At 39.3% G+C, this 18,317-nt stretch overlaps 1 protein-coding gene across 1 annotated transcript; it reads left to right on the plus strand.

Annotated features, from left to right (window-relative positions):
• Positions 1-3,276: 3,276 nt before the first annotated feature.
• Positions 3,277-12,211, plus strand: LOC139473772 (uncharacterized). The gene is made up of 6 exons (XM_071256524.1): positions 3,277-3,609; positions 8,104-8,191; positions 8,741-8,946; positions 9,677-9,750; positions 10,778-10,979; positions 12,095-12,211. The coding sequence occupies exons 1-6, from the start codon at positions 3,277-3,279 to the stop codon at positions 12,209-12,211; spliced, it is 1,020 nt and encodes a 339-aa protein (XP_071112625.1).
• The last annotated feature ends 6,106 nt before the right edge of the window (positions 12,212-18,317 follow it).

The following is an 18,317-nucleotide window of genomic DNA, read 5'->3' on the forward strand; positions in this document are numbered from 1 at the left end:
TTCCACAGCTGCCCAGTGTGACCTGAAAAGGCTGGAACTCAAGTTTCTATCAGATAAGCAACTGTTATAACCTTGACCTTGACCTCTAGCACCATGAACATGAAGGATGACAAGAAATAGTAAGAATGTAGGAAAGGCCAAGCTTATCGACGTTAATGTTTCAAAGATGGTCCATTGGCAGCACTTAAAGGAATGAATTTTCATGATTGTACATACAGATTTAATGCCTCTAAGTTGACCAATAGAAAGATAGAAGATCAATATGACAAACCACCAATAGAAGGTCAATAGACATACAATCTGACAAACTACCAATCACAGGTCAATACATAGGCTACGTGACAAATCATCAATCAAAGATCACTGCACAGACCATCTGTCAAACTGTCAATCAAATATTAGGACAGACGCTATCTGACAAACCTCCAATCACAGATCAATTCAGTGGCTTTCTGACAAACCACCAATCAATCAAAGACTTTCAAAGGTTTTCTCTAAATCAATCAAATGTCCAGAAATTAAAAAAAAAAACACTACAGAAACGGGGAAAAATAACTCGGGTCGTGAAGTTAAGCCCAACAGTTTGAGAATACTAAAAGCCTGATATATTTTGATAATGTCTACAGAAACCGTGTTGATTGTCTTGTCACACTAGCAAGGTCATCACATTTGGGAGTCGTTGACCCTGACGCTGAATGAGATAGCAACGAAATCGCACATGTGCTTGTCCACGTTGCACGTGCGACTTTCAGGGTGAGAACTTGTTACCGGCATGATGCTGACGATTCCACCAAGAGAAAGCAAAAATCTTTGTTCGGTCACTAATGTTAAAAACAAAGGAACTACTTACGTAAGGCTGAAATATATATTTAAGAAAACTAACACTGTTGAAAATAGAAAGCTTTTCCGAGAGCAACCTAAAGCATATAAGAAATGCTGAGACAAACATGTTAAGAAACAAAGAAACGATTTATGCAATTTAGTAGAGCCAATCGAAAACATAGTCCAAGTGAATTTCGGAACGCTCTTCGCAAGGATAAGAGTAAGGTGAATAACACTGAGCCTGATATCGCAACATTGTATGAACACTACACAAAGACATGAATGACACAATTAATGATGACGAATATCAAAATACTACAATGCACGATGATCCAATGATCAAGTGATATCACAATAGAAGAAATACGTAAAGATGTAAAAAGTTTGAAAAATAAGAAAGCTTTCGGTATAGATCTCATTGTACCCATAATGCGTATATATTAAGGATTGTAAGCACCCGTATATCGTGTTAATGTTAATGCCGTGTTCATTACCGGAAACATACTAGATACTGGTGTGACTAAGACAGTTTTTAAAAAGAAAGGTAACCCACTAGACCCGAACTCTAACAGATTTATCACAATTTTTAGTTGATTGGGAACACATTTACGAGTATACTTCATACACGATTGTCATCTTAATCTGATGATAAAAACATCGTATCACCAGCACAAGCTGGATTTAGGAAGAAAATAACTTCTCAAGAGAAGACAACATGTGTATCATCAATATGGCAATGCAGAGTCTTACGCATAGCAACCAAAGTTGCATTGTGTTTTAAATATTTCGCCAAGGTTTGTAACAACGTCTTCAGAAAGGTCTGTGGAACACATTGTTGAAGGTGGCGTCAGAGGTAAATTTCTTCTTCTAATTAAAAAATTGTACAGCGGTATCAAATCGTGTGTCATCATGTGTCAAATGAAATATCATATTTTTTCCCAAGCCTTTCCGTAGTTAGGCAAGGAGAGAATTTATCGCCATTACTATTTTCAATGTATATAAATGACCTCGAGCAGTTTCCGTAGTTAGGCAAGGAGAGAATTTATCGCCATTACTATTTTCAATGTATATAAATGACCTCGAGCAGTCTCTGTTGGAACATAACTGTCATGGTGTAAATGTTGATCACAATCTTGGTGATTACACTGTATAAGTATACTGTATGCAGATGATGCAGTCTTATTTAGTAGATGCCCCGCCGATTTACAGAAAAACCTTGACTCATTGAGAATATACTGCACTAAATGGAAATTAGATGACAACATTTCGAAAACAACAAAAGATTTGTTTGGCAGTGGCCCTGCTAAACCAGTTCATGTTTGGTGGAAAACATCTCGAGATAGCAGATAACACATGTGCATAACATTTCATAGAGATCGAAGGATGATAAGCACAATTAAATCTATTGCCTCTAATGCCAAGTTTAGTCGTGTATCTGCTGTAGCTACAGTTCATATACACCCAGTCTCGCACTGATACCCATACAAACATAAGAAAACAAGACGTAGCCAGACAGATAATATTCTATAAAATGTTATTGTATAATCTGTAGATACTTTAGTGATAATTAATAAAATGTTACAAAAAAACATTGTTAATAGTTGTTAATATTCTGGGACTGACATCAGTACACAAGTGTTCATAATGCACTTCAACACACTGCATGGCACGAGGGGGAGTTTCTACGCTTCAAATGTTAGATATGGGCAGGACATCGCATTCCTAATGCAGTTAGACAAGTAGATCAAGCGAACGTTTGTATCTGGGATTGCCCTTCAGTTCTCCGTGAAGCCATGCGAGTTGTCATGAGTAAAATCAAAAGTAACACAAAACTTTGTCAAATGGGACGGACCAGTTATGGAGTATAGGGGGTAGGATATCTGCTAATGCGGACCTATTCTATTGCGGTTAGAATCAGCCTCATGGAATCCTCTAACCCCGGCCTTCCGCTCACACGGGATAGGACATCAGCTCATGGGGCGGACCTATTCTAATGGGACTAGAATCAGCACGCATTAATAAATCAATACCAGGGCGTACAGTGATCATTTGCTGGAGATACTCCAACTACTGGTAGCGGATGTTATGCTACGTCGTATGCACGAGAAAGAGGCGTCTGAATCGTGGTGCATGTATGCAAGTGATTGAATATATAAACCGATGTCGACGGATGTCACAACCTCCATTCAACTGTAAACGTGGGCGAGTGTGTAACTGAGTGACACACCTATCTCCGTGTGACAATCGCATTACAAGAAATAACGTGCGTGATCTTCATACTAGTTAACAAGTTTACCAAACACGACGTGGCCCCAATGACGACATAGTGTATACTCCATTACCCAAGAAGAGTCCGTGACATTAAGGATCTGAGAAGGAATTCTATTTTGTAATTCCGTGGAGACGTCGAATTTATCAAGACGCTGAAAGTCCAGTGTACAACATTCAGACGACATGCATCATATCATAGCGAGGAAGATGGTTCTTGGGACCCTGTGTTTAGTTTTGTTTTTCCTAGTTATGAAGTCCCCTGTAAAATGTAGCAACTGTTTTGACACGGATTCTTTACTGAAGCAAGATAGTGCCATGATGGGCTATATATTTGACATCGTACGGCCTTCCACAATATATGGCTGTTCTTCGGAGTGCCTCAGATCATCTACCTGCAGGTCATTTAACTTTGATCTGGTGACACGCTCCTGCCACCTCAACAGCAACATCAGCAATCATACCAACGTCATCTTCAGACAAGGCTACGTCTTCAGTGACATTGAGTTGTGGCCTGCGGTGAGTTCATTAGGACTTACATTTTCATGTATGATATGGTATATGACGAGGTGATAGAAATAGCATGTCCTGTTGTAGATGATTAGTTGTGGTTACCACGAGGGGCTAGGGACTGTAAAGCTACATGTGTGCTATAGGATTTACATCGCACTCTTAATCTTGACCCGGGAAGATCCGGGTAGAATAGGTCTTCATCAAGACATGATTGCCGTAAAAGGCGACTAGAGTCGTAAGAGGTGACTAACGGGATCGGGTGGATCGCTGCCTTGGTTGATGCATGTCATCGCATCCCAACTGCGTGGATCGATGTTCTTGATATCAATCACTGGATTGTCTGGTTCAGACTCGATTATTTACAGACCGGCGTCTTATAGCTGGAATATTGCTGAGTGCTGCGTTAAACACCAAACAAGCAAACAAACAAACAACATCGCACTCCTATATCTTGAAAACTATTAACTATACTTAAGATCTGTAAAAAACTATTTTCCCCAATCATTTCCCCCCAAACATGTTCACTTATTTCATCTACAAGGGTAACATTGCATGAGGATTTCAGACCGAAAACCAAAACCAATATGGGTTCTGGAAACAAAACACGTACACTCCAGGAAACAACCATCGGTTTATCTTTTTGATCGGGAAACTGTTGACAATAAAAGATACAAGGATGGTGTGATATGGTATCCAAAACTAAATGATGTGATGTGATTCATGAGAAAGACTTCGTTGGTGTTAACGACATACGGAAGCACCAGATTTATATCCATTGTAAATTTACATAAGATACTTGTCAGCGTCTATACAAAAATAGAAAAAACCAAAATCAGAACATTTCCATAATCATGATAAATGTCCATTGTGTGATTCTTACTATATCATAAGTATGTGTTTATATATCCCAATCAAATAGTGATGATACCGGGTGTTCGCGAAAAGATGATCGTATCCTGTCTGACCAGTGGCACCTGCACCAAATACATGCAGATCTAGAGTTTAATCAACTGTTCACTTAAAAAAATGTGAACATATGGTACAAGTCAAAATAAGGAATTGCATCGGACATAGTTTTTGTCACTGATGCGTCAGATTTGGAACTTGTCTCCATGTCTACCATAAAACAATTTTGAAAGCTTTACTGAGGCCTTGAGTGTTGTAACCTTGATCAAACAATTTTTGGGCAATAGTCTCGGTCACGATATGGCCGAAATACTGCCGATGTGACGTTAAACGTTACTCACTCACTCACTCACTCACTCGATAGTCTCAATATTTTCTTCGAAATCCTCGTAAAAAGATCAGGCTCTTTTGTACCTAAAATAGCAATGTAGACACCATAGGCTCGAGCTTCTGGAGTATTGCTCTTGATAAAGGGATAGTTGACTATTGGAAAGTTCAAGTCTTCCCTCTTGTCATTAGTCTTTTTGTCAGAGTTTTGGCCGTTATGAATGTGTATTGATATATCCAAATGTGAAACAAACGAGTCGGTTTCACTGTCCCTGTTATTTCTAGTTCAGGTGGGTACAAAAAGTGTTTCATCACCAAAGGCAATGAAAACATAATACTTCGTAAAGTTGAGTACAAAATCAGTTCACAGCATTTTGGAGTTTTATCACTGAATTTACTTCCGTTGCTAATCGACATGTGTTTAGAAGCACCAACTTATTATTAATCAATTCAACAGTGATGCTAACATGATGTCAGGCGTGTCAGCGACAAATACGTTGGAGCTCTCTCCTGTCATGTTGACGTCGCCGACCATTTTGTCGTCGTGTTCTGGTTGTCATCACCATGCGCTATCACTGTGATTGACATAAACCAGAAAAAAGTGCATGCAACTATGAAAAAAAGTGTTTTGACACCATACTACAAACAATGTTACCAAAGCACATTTTCATACTTCCCCAACATGATCTCTTGTTTTGAGAATTAAACTCACGGAAGAAAGAAACGATACCAAACACAACATCGCATTTTCTGAAAAGAAGACAAAGCTCTTGAAGAACAAATGAATTCTTCAAATCTAACTCTTATCTAATCTGTTGTGTAGACGTAAATATAATGTTTGGTGGAAGGGTGATGGTTTACAAAGAATGTAAATGTATCATTCCTCAATTATTGATGGTGTACATAAAGTTGAAAGTTGTGGGGTACAATGCGATAGGATAGAAGTATATGTATTAACATTTTGTTTCTTCAAAATACTTATGAATTTAATTCTTTAATTCTTATTACTTTTGAAAAGACGACGTCAGCAACAGTACACGTTTAACTGACTGTAACATAAATGAACTTTACCTGACATGTTTGGTAATTTACGTTCAGTGACAGTTTTATACAACAGCTTACTGACAATGTCTTGTCCATTCCGTAGATATTTCTAACAATTCATCAATGTTTGGGATTAAAATATCGACGTATTCCGAAAACCACACATACATTTCTACAGAAATAATGACCATGAATTGAATTATTCACAAGCTGACAACTGAAAATCGAAAAAGCGAATGTTCTATCATGAATCATTTACCAAAATGTCCCTGCTGACTTCTAGGGGCATCTGTGTGGTACGCTTACAGATCCTCAAGGACTTTCCAAACATGACATATGCGTAAAGTACAAAACGTAAATTACATGGGATGTTTTCTTTTTTTTATGATAAAAGTGTACGGAGCGCCCCCAAACTGCTTCGTACCAGGTACTCTCACGCCGCATGTACATACAGTAGTAGGGTTGGGTCGCATGATACTAGCTGGGGATAATTAAGAGGCTCACGTATGATTACGTCCTTAATGAACCCCTTTCAAAATCTACAGCCTGGAACTATCACAACCTTGTCAATAGAGGTAAATGTTTACTGACATCATAATAAGGGACGTTCCTGGGGATGATTTATACAACAAAGCTTCTATAATGACTGTAAATATTGTATCAGCAGAATATTATTACCACTGTAAAGCAAAATTCACGTATATCGTAGACACTTTTCGAACAATGGTCTTGATGACATTGTCGTGCAACTGACACAGATAATTGTTTAAAATATTAGATAGATATTTGAAAATGATGGAAACCGGTTTGGATAAGCTCTGGTTGTCAGATATGTTTTCCTGCACAGATTTAATTTGTGGAACATGGCATTAGCGACAGCGGAACTTTAGGTGAATTTTGAGGTATAATGACCCAGTGTAAAGATAATTAAAAGTGTAACGCAATATTGTAATCTTTACAGTTGACAGATTCATAACGCTCATATTTGAAAGTATATTATCAATACCACGTAAAGTGATTTCACAACAGTGAGACAAACATGTGAGACAGCAATCGTGCACTTTAACTGAGACACTTTAGGGGACATCTTAGGAGATATAGACGGCAAGACGTTGACGCGTTCACGTTCAATAGGTCCTTGTCGTGTGATATCTAGCGTTGTCCGGTCGGAACAGGGTTACTGAGTTCTGTTGCAGAAAATGCAGGACAACAGGGCAAAGTACCTGGTCTATATAGCGTGGGAAAGACAGACTGGCATCGACAACGAGCAGGATCTGTTTTGACGTCACCACGTATTCCTCCCAACACCATGACGCGCCCATCTCAATCCCTCACGTCGACTTCTTATAGCTACTCCGTGGAACGGTCACTACGCCCGAATACCATGCTGTCTGAATCTCCCAGACACTGTCCGTGGACTAGCAATGTTGGTTTCAGCCCATGACATCACCGACAAGAGTCTATTCTACAGAGGTACAAAACCCGGAGAAAGTCTACGTTGGGCCTGGTCACGGGCGGTCTGCCGCTCCTATGCCTATCGCTGGTACTGCCAGTGTAGCGGAGTCGATCCGGTGATTGTGATGCGTGCGCAGACTTAGGTTGTTGGCCCCAACATGTCATTCCAATGGCCCTTTCTTTCTGCTGAGGTGAAACCTTTTGTGGCATGATTGTTGTGATGTTTTGTTGTAAATTCCGATGCTAATTGTCGATGTTACAAATCCTTCATACCCTTATACCAATTGGTGGTCGTTCTGCACGTCAATTTTTTATATCGTATGTGAGCCATCAAATTAACCTTTTCACAAGCGATGTTGCTGGCTGCGTTTGGTTGAAACATATCAAACTATAGTTTTAAATTATGCAAAATTGAGATATTCTGAATTTCGGTCTTATATACTTTGCCCATCAGTACACACGTACACGCGATGTTTTGAAAATATTCCCGCGACTCAGGACAGTAATATTTAGTAATAATGCGAATTGGGTATGAAACTATACATACAAACTCACACAAACTGAATATCAGTTATTTATAAGATCCTGAGGGACCGATCATTTGATGGGGGAAGGGAGGGGGGAGGGGGGAGGGGGGAGAGTTGGTGGAGAAGGGGGCTGTATTGAGACCAGCAATTTTTCAGCTACAGACAATTTATTTTCGGGTTTCGAAAAAAATGCCAGTGGTGTGTCCATATTATGATGTTTTCGTGATGCTCCTTTGTCAAGGATCTGTCTGGTCCATGCTGGGGGGCCCAGTGTCCTGTTGGATACCGATGTACAGTCAACAGACTCGACCATTCAGCTTGTCAGCAAGGTAAGCATCGACTGAATACGAAGGTGGCATAAATAACACATGACTGTTTGAAATGAGATTTTATGGGACACAATTTAGGAACAAGATTTAGATGTCTGTGGTTTGACCCCGCACCAGCAATATTTCAGCTATATGACGGCGGTCTGTAAATAATCGACTCTGAACCATACAATCCAGTGATTGACACCATGAGCATTGATCTATACAATTGGGACACGTTGACATGCATTAACCAAGCGGGCGAGATTGACCACCCGATCCCGTTAGTAGCATCACGACAAGAAGTGGATGAAGACCAATTCAGATCCGTATCCTCACAGGTAATACGAATAAGAACATGATATTAGATATTATAGAGCAGTTTGAATTCTGAGTTCTAGTATATACCGAAAACAATATTAATTTAATTGTATGTTAATCCCTCCAAGAAAAATCGCTAACCTTATAGATAGCTATTGCATTTTCCATGGCTGTCACAAATACCCTTTTATACATAACGTTACATCACAGGGCCATTATCCGACAGTTAATGTCCGCCTTTCCATGCAGAATTCCAAGGTTGTGGCTCACCGCCTCCAGTGGTACCAAACAGCGAAGTAAAGTATGATGGTCATTACATGGGAGCCGAGGCTAAGTACACGTGCACAGACGACTTCCGGTCCTGTCACATGAATTCCACAAGCGTGTGCCAGGCATCTACCGGCATGTGGCAGAAAGTGACTGACCTCTGTGGACGCTTCAGATTCCTAAATACCGTAAGGAATGACTTTTTTTGCAACAACGATATAAACCTTATTGTAAATTAGCCCTATTTCGGATCTATAACATGCAAACTATACTGATCCAATAATTCCGATTGCAAAAGATTCCATTAAAAAAGATGCATTTCTTTCTGAAATTCTCTATATGACATTTATGATCGTAATGTGATGCGATTTCAGGCAAACATAGCGAGTAAAATTAGTTCTCATCACGCGAGCCTACCTACTAAATGAAAATGAGTCCGGTTAAGCATGAAACATATATATGAATGTGTTAGCATTATCGTTTGCTTAAACTGTGTAAATAACATATATAAATACGTCAATATAGAGAGAAACATGACATTTGTATTCGAAATTTTATCGAAAAAGATACGTTGTCCCTTAAAATACTTGAATAAAAAGAGTGCACTTTCTGACAATATTGTCTGCCCAAAAATATTTCGGCTCTGAGTTTAATAAAGAATATATTTGGTTTTGAAGCTGTAGCTGAAGCAGATCTAGTCTCCATACAAACTCCCACACCTAATTCACGAGTGGTAAACGTATAGGACCTGCATCAATTTCCTCCCAGGTGATGCTGACGCACTATGATATAACCGGAATACTGTTCTAAGCGGCGTCAAACCAACCCACTCACTTATACGAAACGATCATCAGTTGTACTTGATTTATGGTTTTCAGTTCAATATTTGATTCAGGATTATTTTATGCTATCATACAGCGCCGGGCAGATTTCCCCTGTGGCCCAGCTAGTCACTTCACTGCGACGTTGCAAGGAGTTCTGACGGATAACAAGTAAGGAAACATTGGTGATATCAACAGCATGTCGTCAGACATTCTACACTTAACACCTTAATGTGACTTAGTATAAATAATCTTGTGACTTAGTAATCGTATCTTTTGAAGTGTTATCAATGGTAAAGAAAGAATTGCTTCTTCGGTATTTTGGCTGGTAATGTCCACTTTGGGATTCAGGGCCCCGTTCCAACTAAGATTATCGAAACTCACATACTTTAACATAGCCTTACGTCATTCGTTGCATTAAGATCGCTTTGTGAAACGACGCCCTGGCAGTTTGAATCAAGGACCTCCTATGATTTCCCTGGAGTGTGATATATTCATATTGACAAGTAACTTGTTTACAAGCAAGCAATGTTCGAATTGTTGTGAGTGTCAGACCAGGTGCAAGGTATGATTTATGCGCAAGATGATGTTTTCGAGCAGAATATCTGAACATTGATTCCTCATTACATCACATTATCCCTGTTGGAATACCTTTCACTGGATTATACAAGAAACCCATCCAGGATACATCTTTTCTATTTACAAACACGAAATAAATCACCCACTGAGCACACTTGGTGAAACATTATGTGCGCCCCCCAAAAAAACCAAACAACAACACAAAAACAAAACAAAAAGCAAAGAAAACAAAAAACATACAATAAAAACAACAACCAAAAACCAAAACAAAGCAAAACGAATAAACAAAAAAACAACAAAAAAACACAAAAAACAAACAAACAAAAAACATGTTTGGCTCCACTTTTCAGAATTGTTTTCTATGCTTTGAGATGCAAGATTCTCCACCCCACTTCCAATCAATACCACGATATTCAAAGCAAATTAATTGAAGAAACTGTTTACCTTGCAGTAAATAAAACGATAGCATCATGGACTGTTGCTACATTGATACTGTGACACTGTTCACACACCTTCAATTTACCGTGGAGATGTCGAACTGATTTGGCCTGTAAATATTCCAGATGTTTGAATCCCCTTTTCTTGGTTTGATTGAAATGTATTCTTTGTGTAATTTCAGAATGGAAATAGTGATTCGAGGAGCCACAAAAGGAGCCACAACTTCTACATTCCATGTAATCTTTAGAGTTGACCGAAACAGCATCACATACACCACAGTCTCTAACGGCACCTTTGGCACGACCGGGAATGTATCAGCGATGATTCTACCACCCCGCCAGGACTTTAACATAGAAGTCCAACTCAAGGAAGGCGTTTACACGGTATTGCTTTAAAGCTGGCTTCATGTGAGAACACGGGTTAGACTACCACGGCACTCTGCGTCTTGTCGTAAATTGCATCGGTCGTCAGGCTTGATTGATTGCATGGCTTCGCGCCATGACGGAATGGGGCTTTGCTCATAATATCACTCACTAGTTTGCATGGGTTCAGATTCAATTATTTCCAAGGCTGTCTTGTAATTGTAGTTGGAATATTGTGAAAACAACATACGCACAAAAAAACAAAAGTGATAGTGTTTCACGCACGTCAAGACTGATCTTTATAATACGTAACTGTAAAGTACCTATCTCAAGTAACCTTTCAACATCCGCACATAATGGCCATAATCCCGGCTTGTTTCTTTCGTAGTTCCAATAATGATCCAATAAATGGTGCCTCCAGACGAACTTTGACCCCGGAAGATACACTTATAACCACTATCTAGATGCACTAATGAACAAAAATCAGTTTAAGCTAAGAAGTAAACTGATAAACTGTTCAATTGTGATTAAGTGTATGAAGTGCATATAGCTGATCAATAGATACAGCATATTATTTTGTTACATTAACTGGGTTCGCATCCCATCCGCGTCTCCTGATTCAGATACAGTTACATAAACTCTCCTAGCGATCTCTGTTTTGAAAAAAATAACAGTTGTTCGTTAGTAATCGATTGTCTTAGAATTTAAAAAGGTGTTTGTGTAAATGCCATGTCAATTGGCTGCAAACCAATGCAAACGAAGATTATCCCGAGAGACAAGCGATGAGAGTGAAATGATACAATTATAATCAATAAAATTGCCCCGAAAAAATAATTGAATGAGAATTGAATTAAAAGAAATTGTAAATTTGTTGAAGCGGCCTTAGATAAATTAACCCATTCATTCTTAGTTGTCATTGTATTACTTAGGCGCCCTGGAAACCTATATATGATCGTGGGTTCGAATCCTAAAATCTCTCTGATTAAGTTGATGAGCACCCCATCCGTGCTCATGGGTTTCCCAAATGTGACGAACACCTGCATCTCACTGTGGTATAACTGAAATACTGTTCAAAGCGGCGATAAACCAAACTTACTCACTCTGAAGTTGATGCGTTTGATATTTTCCCCCTTTAGATGGCGATAGATGGCGCCGCTTTGCCGCCTTTCCCAGAGAGACTAGCAAACGTACAACCCTACAGTATAATGGCACGCGGGGACGTCAACGTCAACACTGTCGTCATTCAAATATGACGTTGGGGTCATTAACTTTCAAAGGACAAACTCCCATATTCTATTCTCTGCCGAGTGACGATACACTGATAGCGACCCTTTGTGATATATGACGATAAGTTCAAAGCTACGAGTGATGGTTCAAGGCCAGGATCGCCGTAACGGCAGCACTACACCTTAGTTAACACACTTATTGACAATTTTAAACATTTTGTTCCATTGTCTACACACACTGTGTGTTTACAAGCGCATGACCATGTATGAAAATGGCAGCTGTCCTGATGTCACTATGAGTCTACCTACGTACAAACAACTGTCGCACATCGCCATTTGTTACATGTCTTCTGGTTTGGTAGAAGTATGGTTTTGTTGTATTAAAATCATTATTTGTAGCTTTTGTTGATATCTTGTTACTATTTTCCATCCCACGTGCGAACACTAATAGTTGTGTGTTGGACAATCACAGCTTGAATTATATCACACATTGAATATATACACCGAACAGCAAAATAAATTCGAGCTTCAAATTTTGAGACATTTCATAAGTGTAACCATTCCATTTTGTTTCAATTGACTGGAAAATGACGACATAAGAACTAGATCTAATTTAATATGGCGTCCATTCCACACATGCACACCAACACAACCAACCAAAACCAGACTTTTGCTTAAAGTTTCATAACCACATGGGCTCCCAGGTAAAAAATATAAATAAGTTAAACTTTTTTTTCCAAACATACAATACAGCCAGTGGGGAACGCTTTTCATCACCCAATATCCATCCTTTCGACAGATGAAAACAATGACAGCACAGTCTGGTTGGCATCAAAGAGTGCTCTTCATATTTGTATTAATCAAGCAACCTTATCAAAAATGACTTGGTTACTTGAATTATCGATGTGCACAAGGTGTTCCCAAATGCATTGTAGCAAATTTACAGATTCAGTATTGGTATTTGCATGTTTTTAAATGGAAGGGGTACCGGAACCCGCTTTCAACTGTGGAAAGAGCTACGCTATGTCTTCGTGTTAATATTTTAGGCATAAATATCATTTTCATGTAGTGACGGCAGTCATGTATTCCGACTCGAACGGACGACTGTGAGGAAGATGTTCCGTTTGGGGAAAAGGCCTGGTTGTTGAGCTCGTTCTTCGTCCACCCCATGTATGTCGGATCCGGTAACGCCACCATTCGTTGTTCTTGTGAAGCATTACCGAAGTTGTCCTTTCTTTCCATCATTAAGTAATGAACGTACGTCTCCAGAAACAGTACCATGTGAGAAGTATGATTCCTTCTCTGGATGGCGACTCATCCAAGTTCTTCCTCGATTGATGCTGTAAAGTAAGACATGATGTTCCATCAGTAAATGTTGCATGAACTGCTCGATATCCATCTAGTTATAACTTAAGCAACATTATCGCCTATTTACATGCTACAAAGAAGAGGACAAACATTCGACAAACAAACTTTCAACACAATATCCACTTAGCGTTACTAATGACAATCTCATCAACACACAAAATCGCTTCGAGAACTGGAAACTGTTTTATAATTCATGAGAATGATTCTTTTATCCTGAGAATAACAGGATATATGTATTGACACTTCTGTTGAGATACCATTCACCATTCAAGAAACATTGAACAGGATTTAAGGATTCGGTAGTTACCCCGTGATTAACTTATGATTAACATTGAGAAGGTATTTAATTATCGCCGATTTAATCAGAAACTTCGATTTTCTGTGATAGCTAGAATAGTTATTAATACAGACGACAGTTCATCTGTGGCTGACAAGTAAAGTCATGTTTTTTTACCATTGAAAGCAAGGCTAACTTGCTACTCCTTAAGTTAAATCTTAACTATCCGCTTTTACTTTTGGCAATATCTGTTAGTCCATGTGGTCATTTGAACATATCATACCTGTGTATATTTTAGATATTCTCATTAAAATGCTGTTGTAAATAGATAATGTCTATCAGGTGGAACTGATTTATGTGGATTTAGGTTATGTATGATAACATGTATTATCGTGCTGCAACGTGACGTTATGTTCCTGCATTGCACAACGGGTAGAACATGATCTCGAGCGACATCGCCCCGGTAGCGTACGTCATTCAAATTGCTATCTACAATGCTTGGTTGTGTTCTCCCATGAGTTGTGATTTCAATCATTGCATTCCACCCCAAAACTGTGGACGTTGAGTAGCGCAAGCTTCGTTGAAACTTTTCCTGCACGCCTGTAGACCCTTGCACGGCCATCAGAGCTGAAACCTTGGCTCCTCAGTATACTGTCCCAGTCTTGTCGTCCCTGTCTTCTGAGTCCCCGCGGCTGTCTAAATCACGCTAGGCGTGCATGACGGTGACGTGAAAGCAAAATTGGGCTTTTCGCTTGAGGTCGGCGCCGGATGTTGTGCTCCCTCAGCCGGTTGCGTACGGTCCTGTCCCTAATTGGTCACAGCTGTGGCAGTTCGGTATCGATTCCTTAGATGAAACAACCGAATGTGGTTGTGTTGTGGACGTCACGTTACACGTGGACGACCGGCCCGTGGCAAGTCATGAGTGTTGCCCTGCTGTAGATAACGCCTCCAAAGAGATGATATTGTGTTTCAATGAACTTTGAAATGTGTGGCAACGTCGTTTTGAGACATTCCTGTTTACAGCATATCCACGGCGCGTAGACGTTGATATTCAGCAAGCCATGTCATTGCGTTATCTACGGTTAAACCAACACGCAACAGGCTAATATCCGAATTGTGCGCCACGCATTAACATGCACATGCAAATTGTGAATCACAACCTCATAGTCGATATGTCTTCATGAATATTTATTGAAAGATAAATTATTTAATTTCAGAATAATTTTATTTTTTATGAAACTTTATATTAAGCACAGATACTGTTTTGGTTAGTATATTAGAATGAGCCTGCTATAGATAATAAAGTCTGTATATATCTTTGTCAGTCCTTTTATATCATATTCATCGTATGTTCTCTGGACACCTAAATATATATTATATATAGTTATGTATCTGTTCCTGGGTTTATAGGGTGTACAGTCTCGTCCATCCGTGACATAGTGTTGGAACCTGCTTTCGCCCGACCAATGGATTTGCCTTTGTCTTCATATGTTTTGCTTGCATTCCTACTTCTATTCCTTATTGCCTTCAGTAATTCAGTAATTATACCATGGCATTCATTATATTACGAAACCGGTTGGGAACCCTTAGTTGAGCGTAGAAAGAAACGTAAACTTTGTCTTTTCTTCAAAATTAATCATAACATGGCCCCTTCCTATCTAACAGATATTCTACCCAAAACGGTTGCAGCATAAAACTCATACAGTCTCAGAAACTCTGTAAACATCAGTGTTCCTCTCACAAGACTAAGACATTCGTGTGAATCCTTTTACTCATCGTATATCCGATTGTGGAACTCTATTCCGTTATCAGATCGAAATTCTACGATTTCTTGTTTTACAAATTCGCTACAAAAGCACCATCCCATGTCACCTGCGTACTTCGCTTATGGAAAAACTGAGATACATGTGCAGTCAGTTGAATTATGATTTATATAGAATTGGTATAAAAGATCACCCGAACTGTACATGTTCGAATACATGTGAAAATGCATATCATTATCTCATGGAATGTCCATTGTTTAGTCATCAGCGTGAAATTATGTTAAACAGTCTTAAACATATTGTTCATAACATACCTATTGATGTACACTTACTGTTACACGGCAATGCAGATCACGTTGTTACAGAAAATGAAGCTATATTTAAGGCAGTACAACATTATATATGTACAACTAAAAGATTTGTGTAAAGAACTGTTTATTCAACAATGTCTCTCTCTCTCTCTCTCTCTCTCTTTCTCTCTCTCTCTCTCTCTCTCTTTCTCTCTCTCTCTCATCTATAGTGTTTTATGTTTTATGCATATATATTGAATTTGAAATTGTGATTATTTTGTAAATACCAGGGAGAGGCATTCTAAGTTGGAAGAACTTGTCCCCCAATCCCGTTCACTCCTTGTGAATAAATATGTTTAAATCATAAACCACCATGGTTTATCGTGATCATTTTGTCAATTCTAACTTTTATAGACGGTACACAAAGTTTCATATAGTTATTAAACTTGAGTAAAAACATTCAAAGGATTCTAAAATATCTTTACATTTATTAAAATGTTCAATCCAATCAGTTGAAGGAATAAGGTTGTTATTCATCATATTCACCTCTTCCATAACACCAATAATCTCTTGTAAATGATCATTTGGTTGATATATGTGTTTTCACTAATATACATATCCCTGTGATCACTAAGCACATTGTGAAAATCAATCGCTCCGGAATCATCAACAGAAACTCCTTCACGTTCAATTTCAATTTAGTATCCGTGTGGGTTCATTTATCAAACTGCATACATTTTTAATGTCTAACAAATCTTTAAGATGAAGTCAATATATCCAATAATGACTAAACTACATGTTATGTCGAATGCATTATCAATACTGTCGTCCAGGCGATTCTAGATCTTTCATGCTTCTGAATAACTGAACTCATGCGTCAGCAACGGTGATTGTGTCTGTTGATTCATATAGCTGATGTTTTGTTCCAATAATAATGGCCTCATTCTTGCCATCATTGAGCTTCAACACTGGTTAATATCCAAGTCTTGATTTCTTTAGTAGACACATGTGTTTTTGTGAAGGGTTTATCACACATTTGATATTTTAATATTCTCCTTATGTCCACACGACTCCGCGCACATTGAATATGTATAACAATAGTGACTGTAGGATATGGCGTTGATATGACGCAGATTTAACATCATTCCTGAAATCAAGCTGACATGCCGTGAAATAACATCAATAATACTAAATTTAACCAAGAGCATTGTCAAGCGACCGGTTTCATTCAACACCGGGATTTCCCGTTATTGCATCACAAACCGTTCTGCTCTACCGCTGGCGAGCTATTTTCAGAGAGACGTCAATCAGAAGGTCGTTCCTTCTCCACGACCAATGTCATCCCCGTACAGGTCAAAAATAAAAAAAAATGCAGCAAAGAGGCTTAGGGTGATCCTGGCAAGTCAGGGTGGTTAGGCACAGCATCAGCCCAGGGCCCTTTCCCCCTCTACACGCAGCCCAGACAGCGAATGGAAGCGCTGCCAAGTCGAACACACCGATTTTTCGGTGAATGTGAAGACTCCCCGACACGATAGCCATCTGCATTACCCACATTGTCAGAAGGGCAACAAACCCGGGTACGCTGCCAATGTCTGTCAACAGATTGGGAGGTACCAAACCTAAGACACCGAGATCAATGGAGAGTCGGACAACTGTGGTACTTGGGATGCAATTGTGACATTTCGAAAGCGAGGTCCGCATATTTGCAATGTTTTTCCTGAATCTTGCCAATCACATTAGTGTCAACAGTTTTGTATTTATCATTTTCCATGACGCCCTCTACCTATTCTGGGTCGTACCATGGATGGACCTCTGTGTCAAAACCACAACCATGGCAAAGACGGGAAGAAATGATCGAGCTACACCATCATGTCGTGATACCGTGTTTGTGCCAAAGCTGGGCATCCACTGACAATGTGTTAGACAGTCTCACTAAATTCATTGCCAAATCTACATTTCATATTTACATTTAGATGCAAAATGACACATTGACGGTTTCGATCGGGAAATGACTGGGCCTGAACAGCAAACAGAAAGACTTCTGTTTCGCTTTTCAGGCCAGCCGACTTCATCCAAACTCTGTAGGGTTGCTGAACTTCTGAACATACTGCATATACACTCGATGCAGTGGTCGTTCAGACAGCCTCTCCTTGAAAAACTGAGTCTTTGCCGATTTGATATGGCACTTCACTTTGTTGACACTCATTTCTGTAACCGTCCATCAACAAAATCGTGTTCAACATCATTGGCTCGTTTAAGAAAACTGTGGAATGCCTTGTTTTCATCATGAGTCTTGACATGCTTCACAAGAGTGAGTGAGTGAGTATGGTTTTACGCCGTTTTTAGCAATATTCCAGCAATATCACGGCGGGGGTCACCAGAAATGGGCTTCACACATTGTGCCCATGTCGGGAATCGAACCCGGGTCTTCGGCG

Source organism: Haliotis cracherodii, unplaced genomic scaffold (genome assembly GCF_022045235.1).
Source record: "Haliotis cracherodii isolate W230 unplaced genomic scaffold, xgHalCrac1.p SCAF_3, whole genome shotgun sequence".
Taxonomy (NCBI): domain Eukaryota; kingdom Metazoa; phylum Mollusca; class Gastropoda; order Lepetellida; family Haliotidae; genus Haliotis; species Haliotis cracherodii.

Bases quoted from the DNA above. Each gene is read 5' to 3' on its own strand.
- LOC139473772 (XM_071256524.1), top strand. From the start codon at position 3,277: ATGCATCATATCATAGCGAGGAAGATGGTTCTTGGGACCCTGTGTTTA. The intron at 8,947-9,676 runs GTAAGGAATGAC...GCTATCATACAG, and splicing joins GCTTCAGATTCCTAAATACC to CGCCGGGCAGATTTCCCCTG. The intron at 10,980-12,094 runs GTATTGCTTTAA...TTCCCCCTTTAG, and splicing joins TCAAGGAAGGCGTTTACACG to ATGGCGATAGATGGCGCCGC.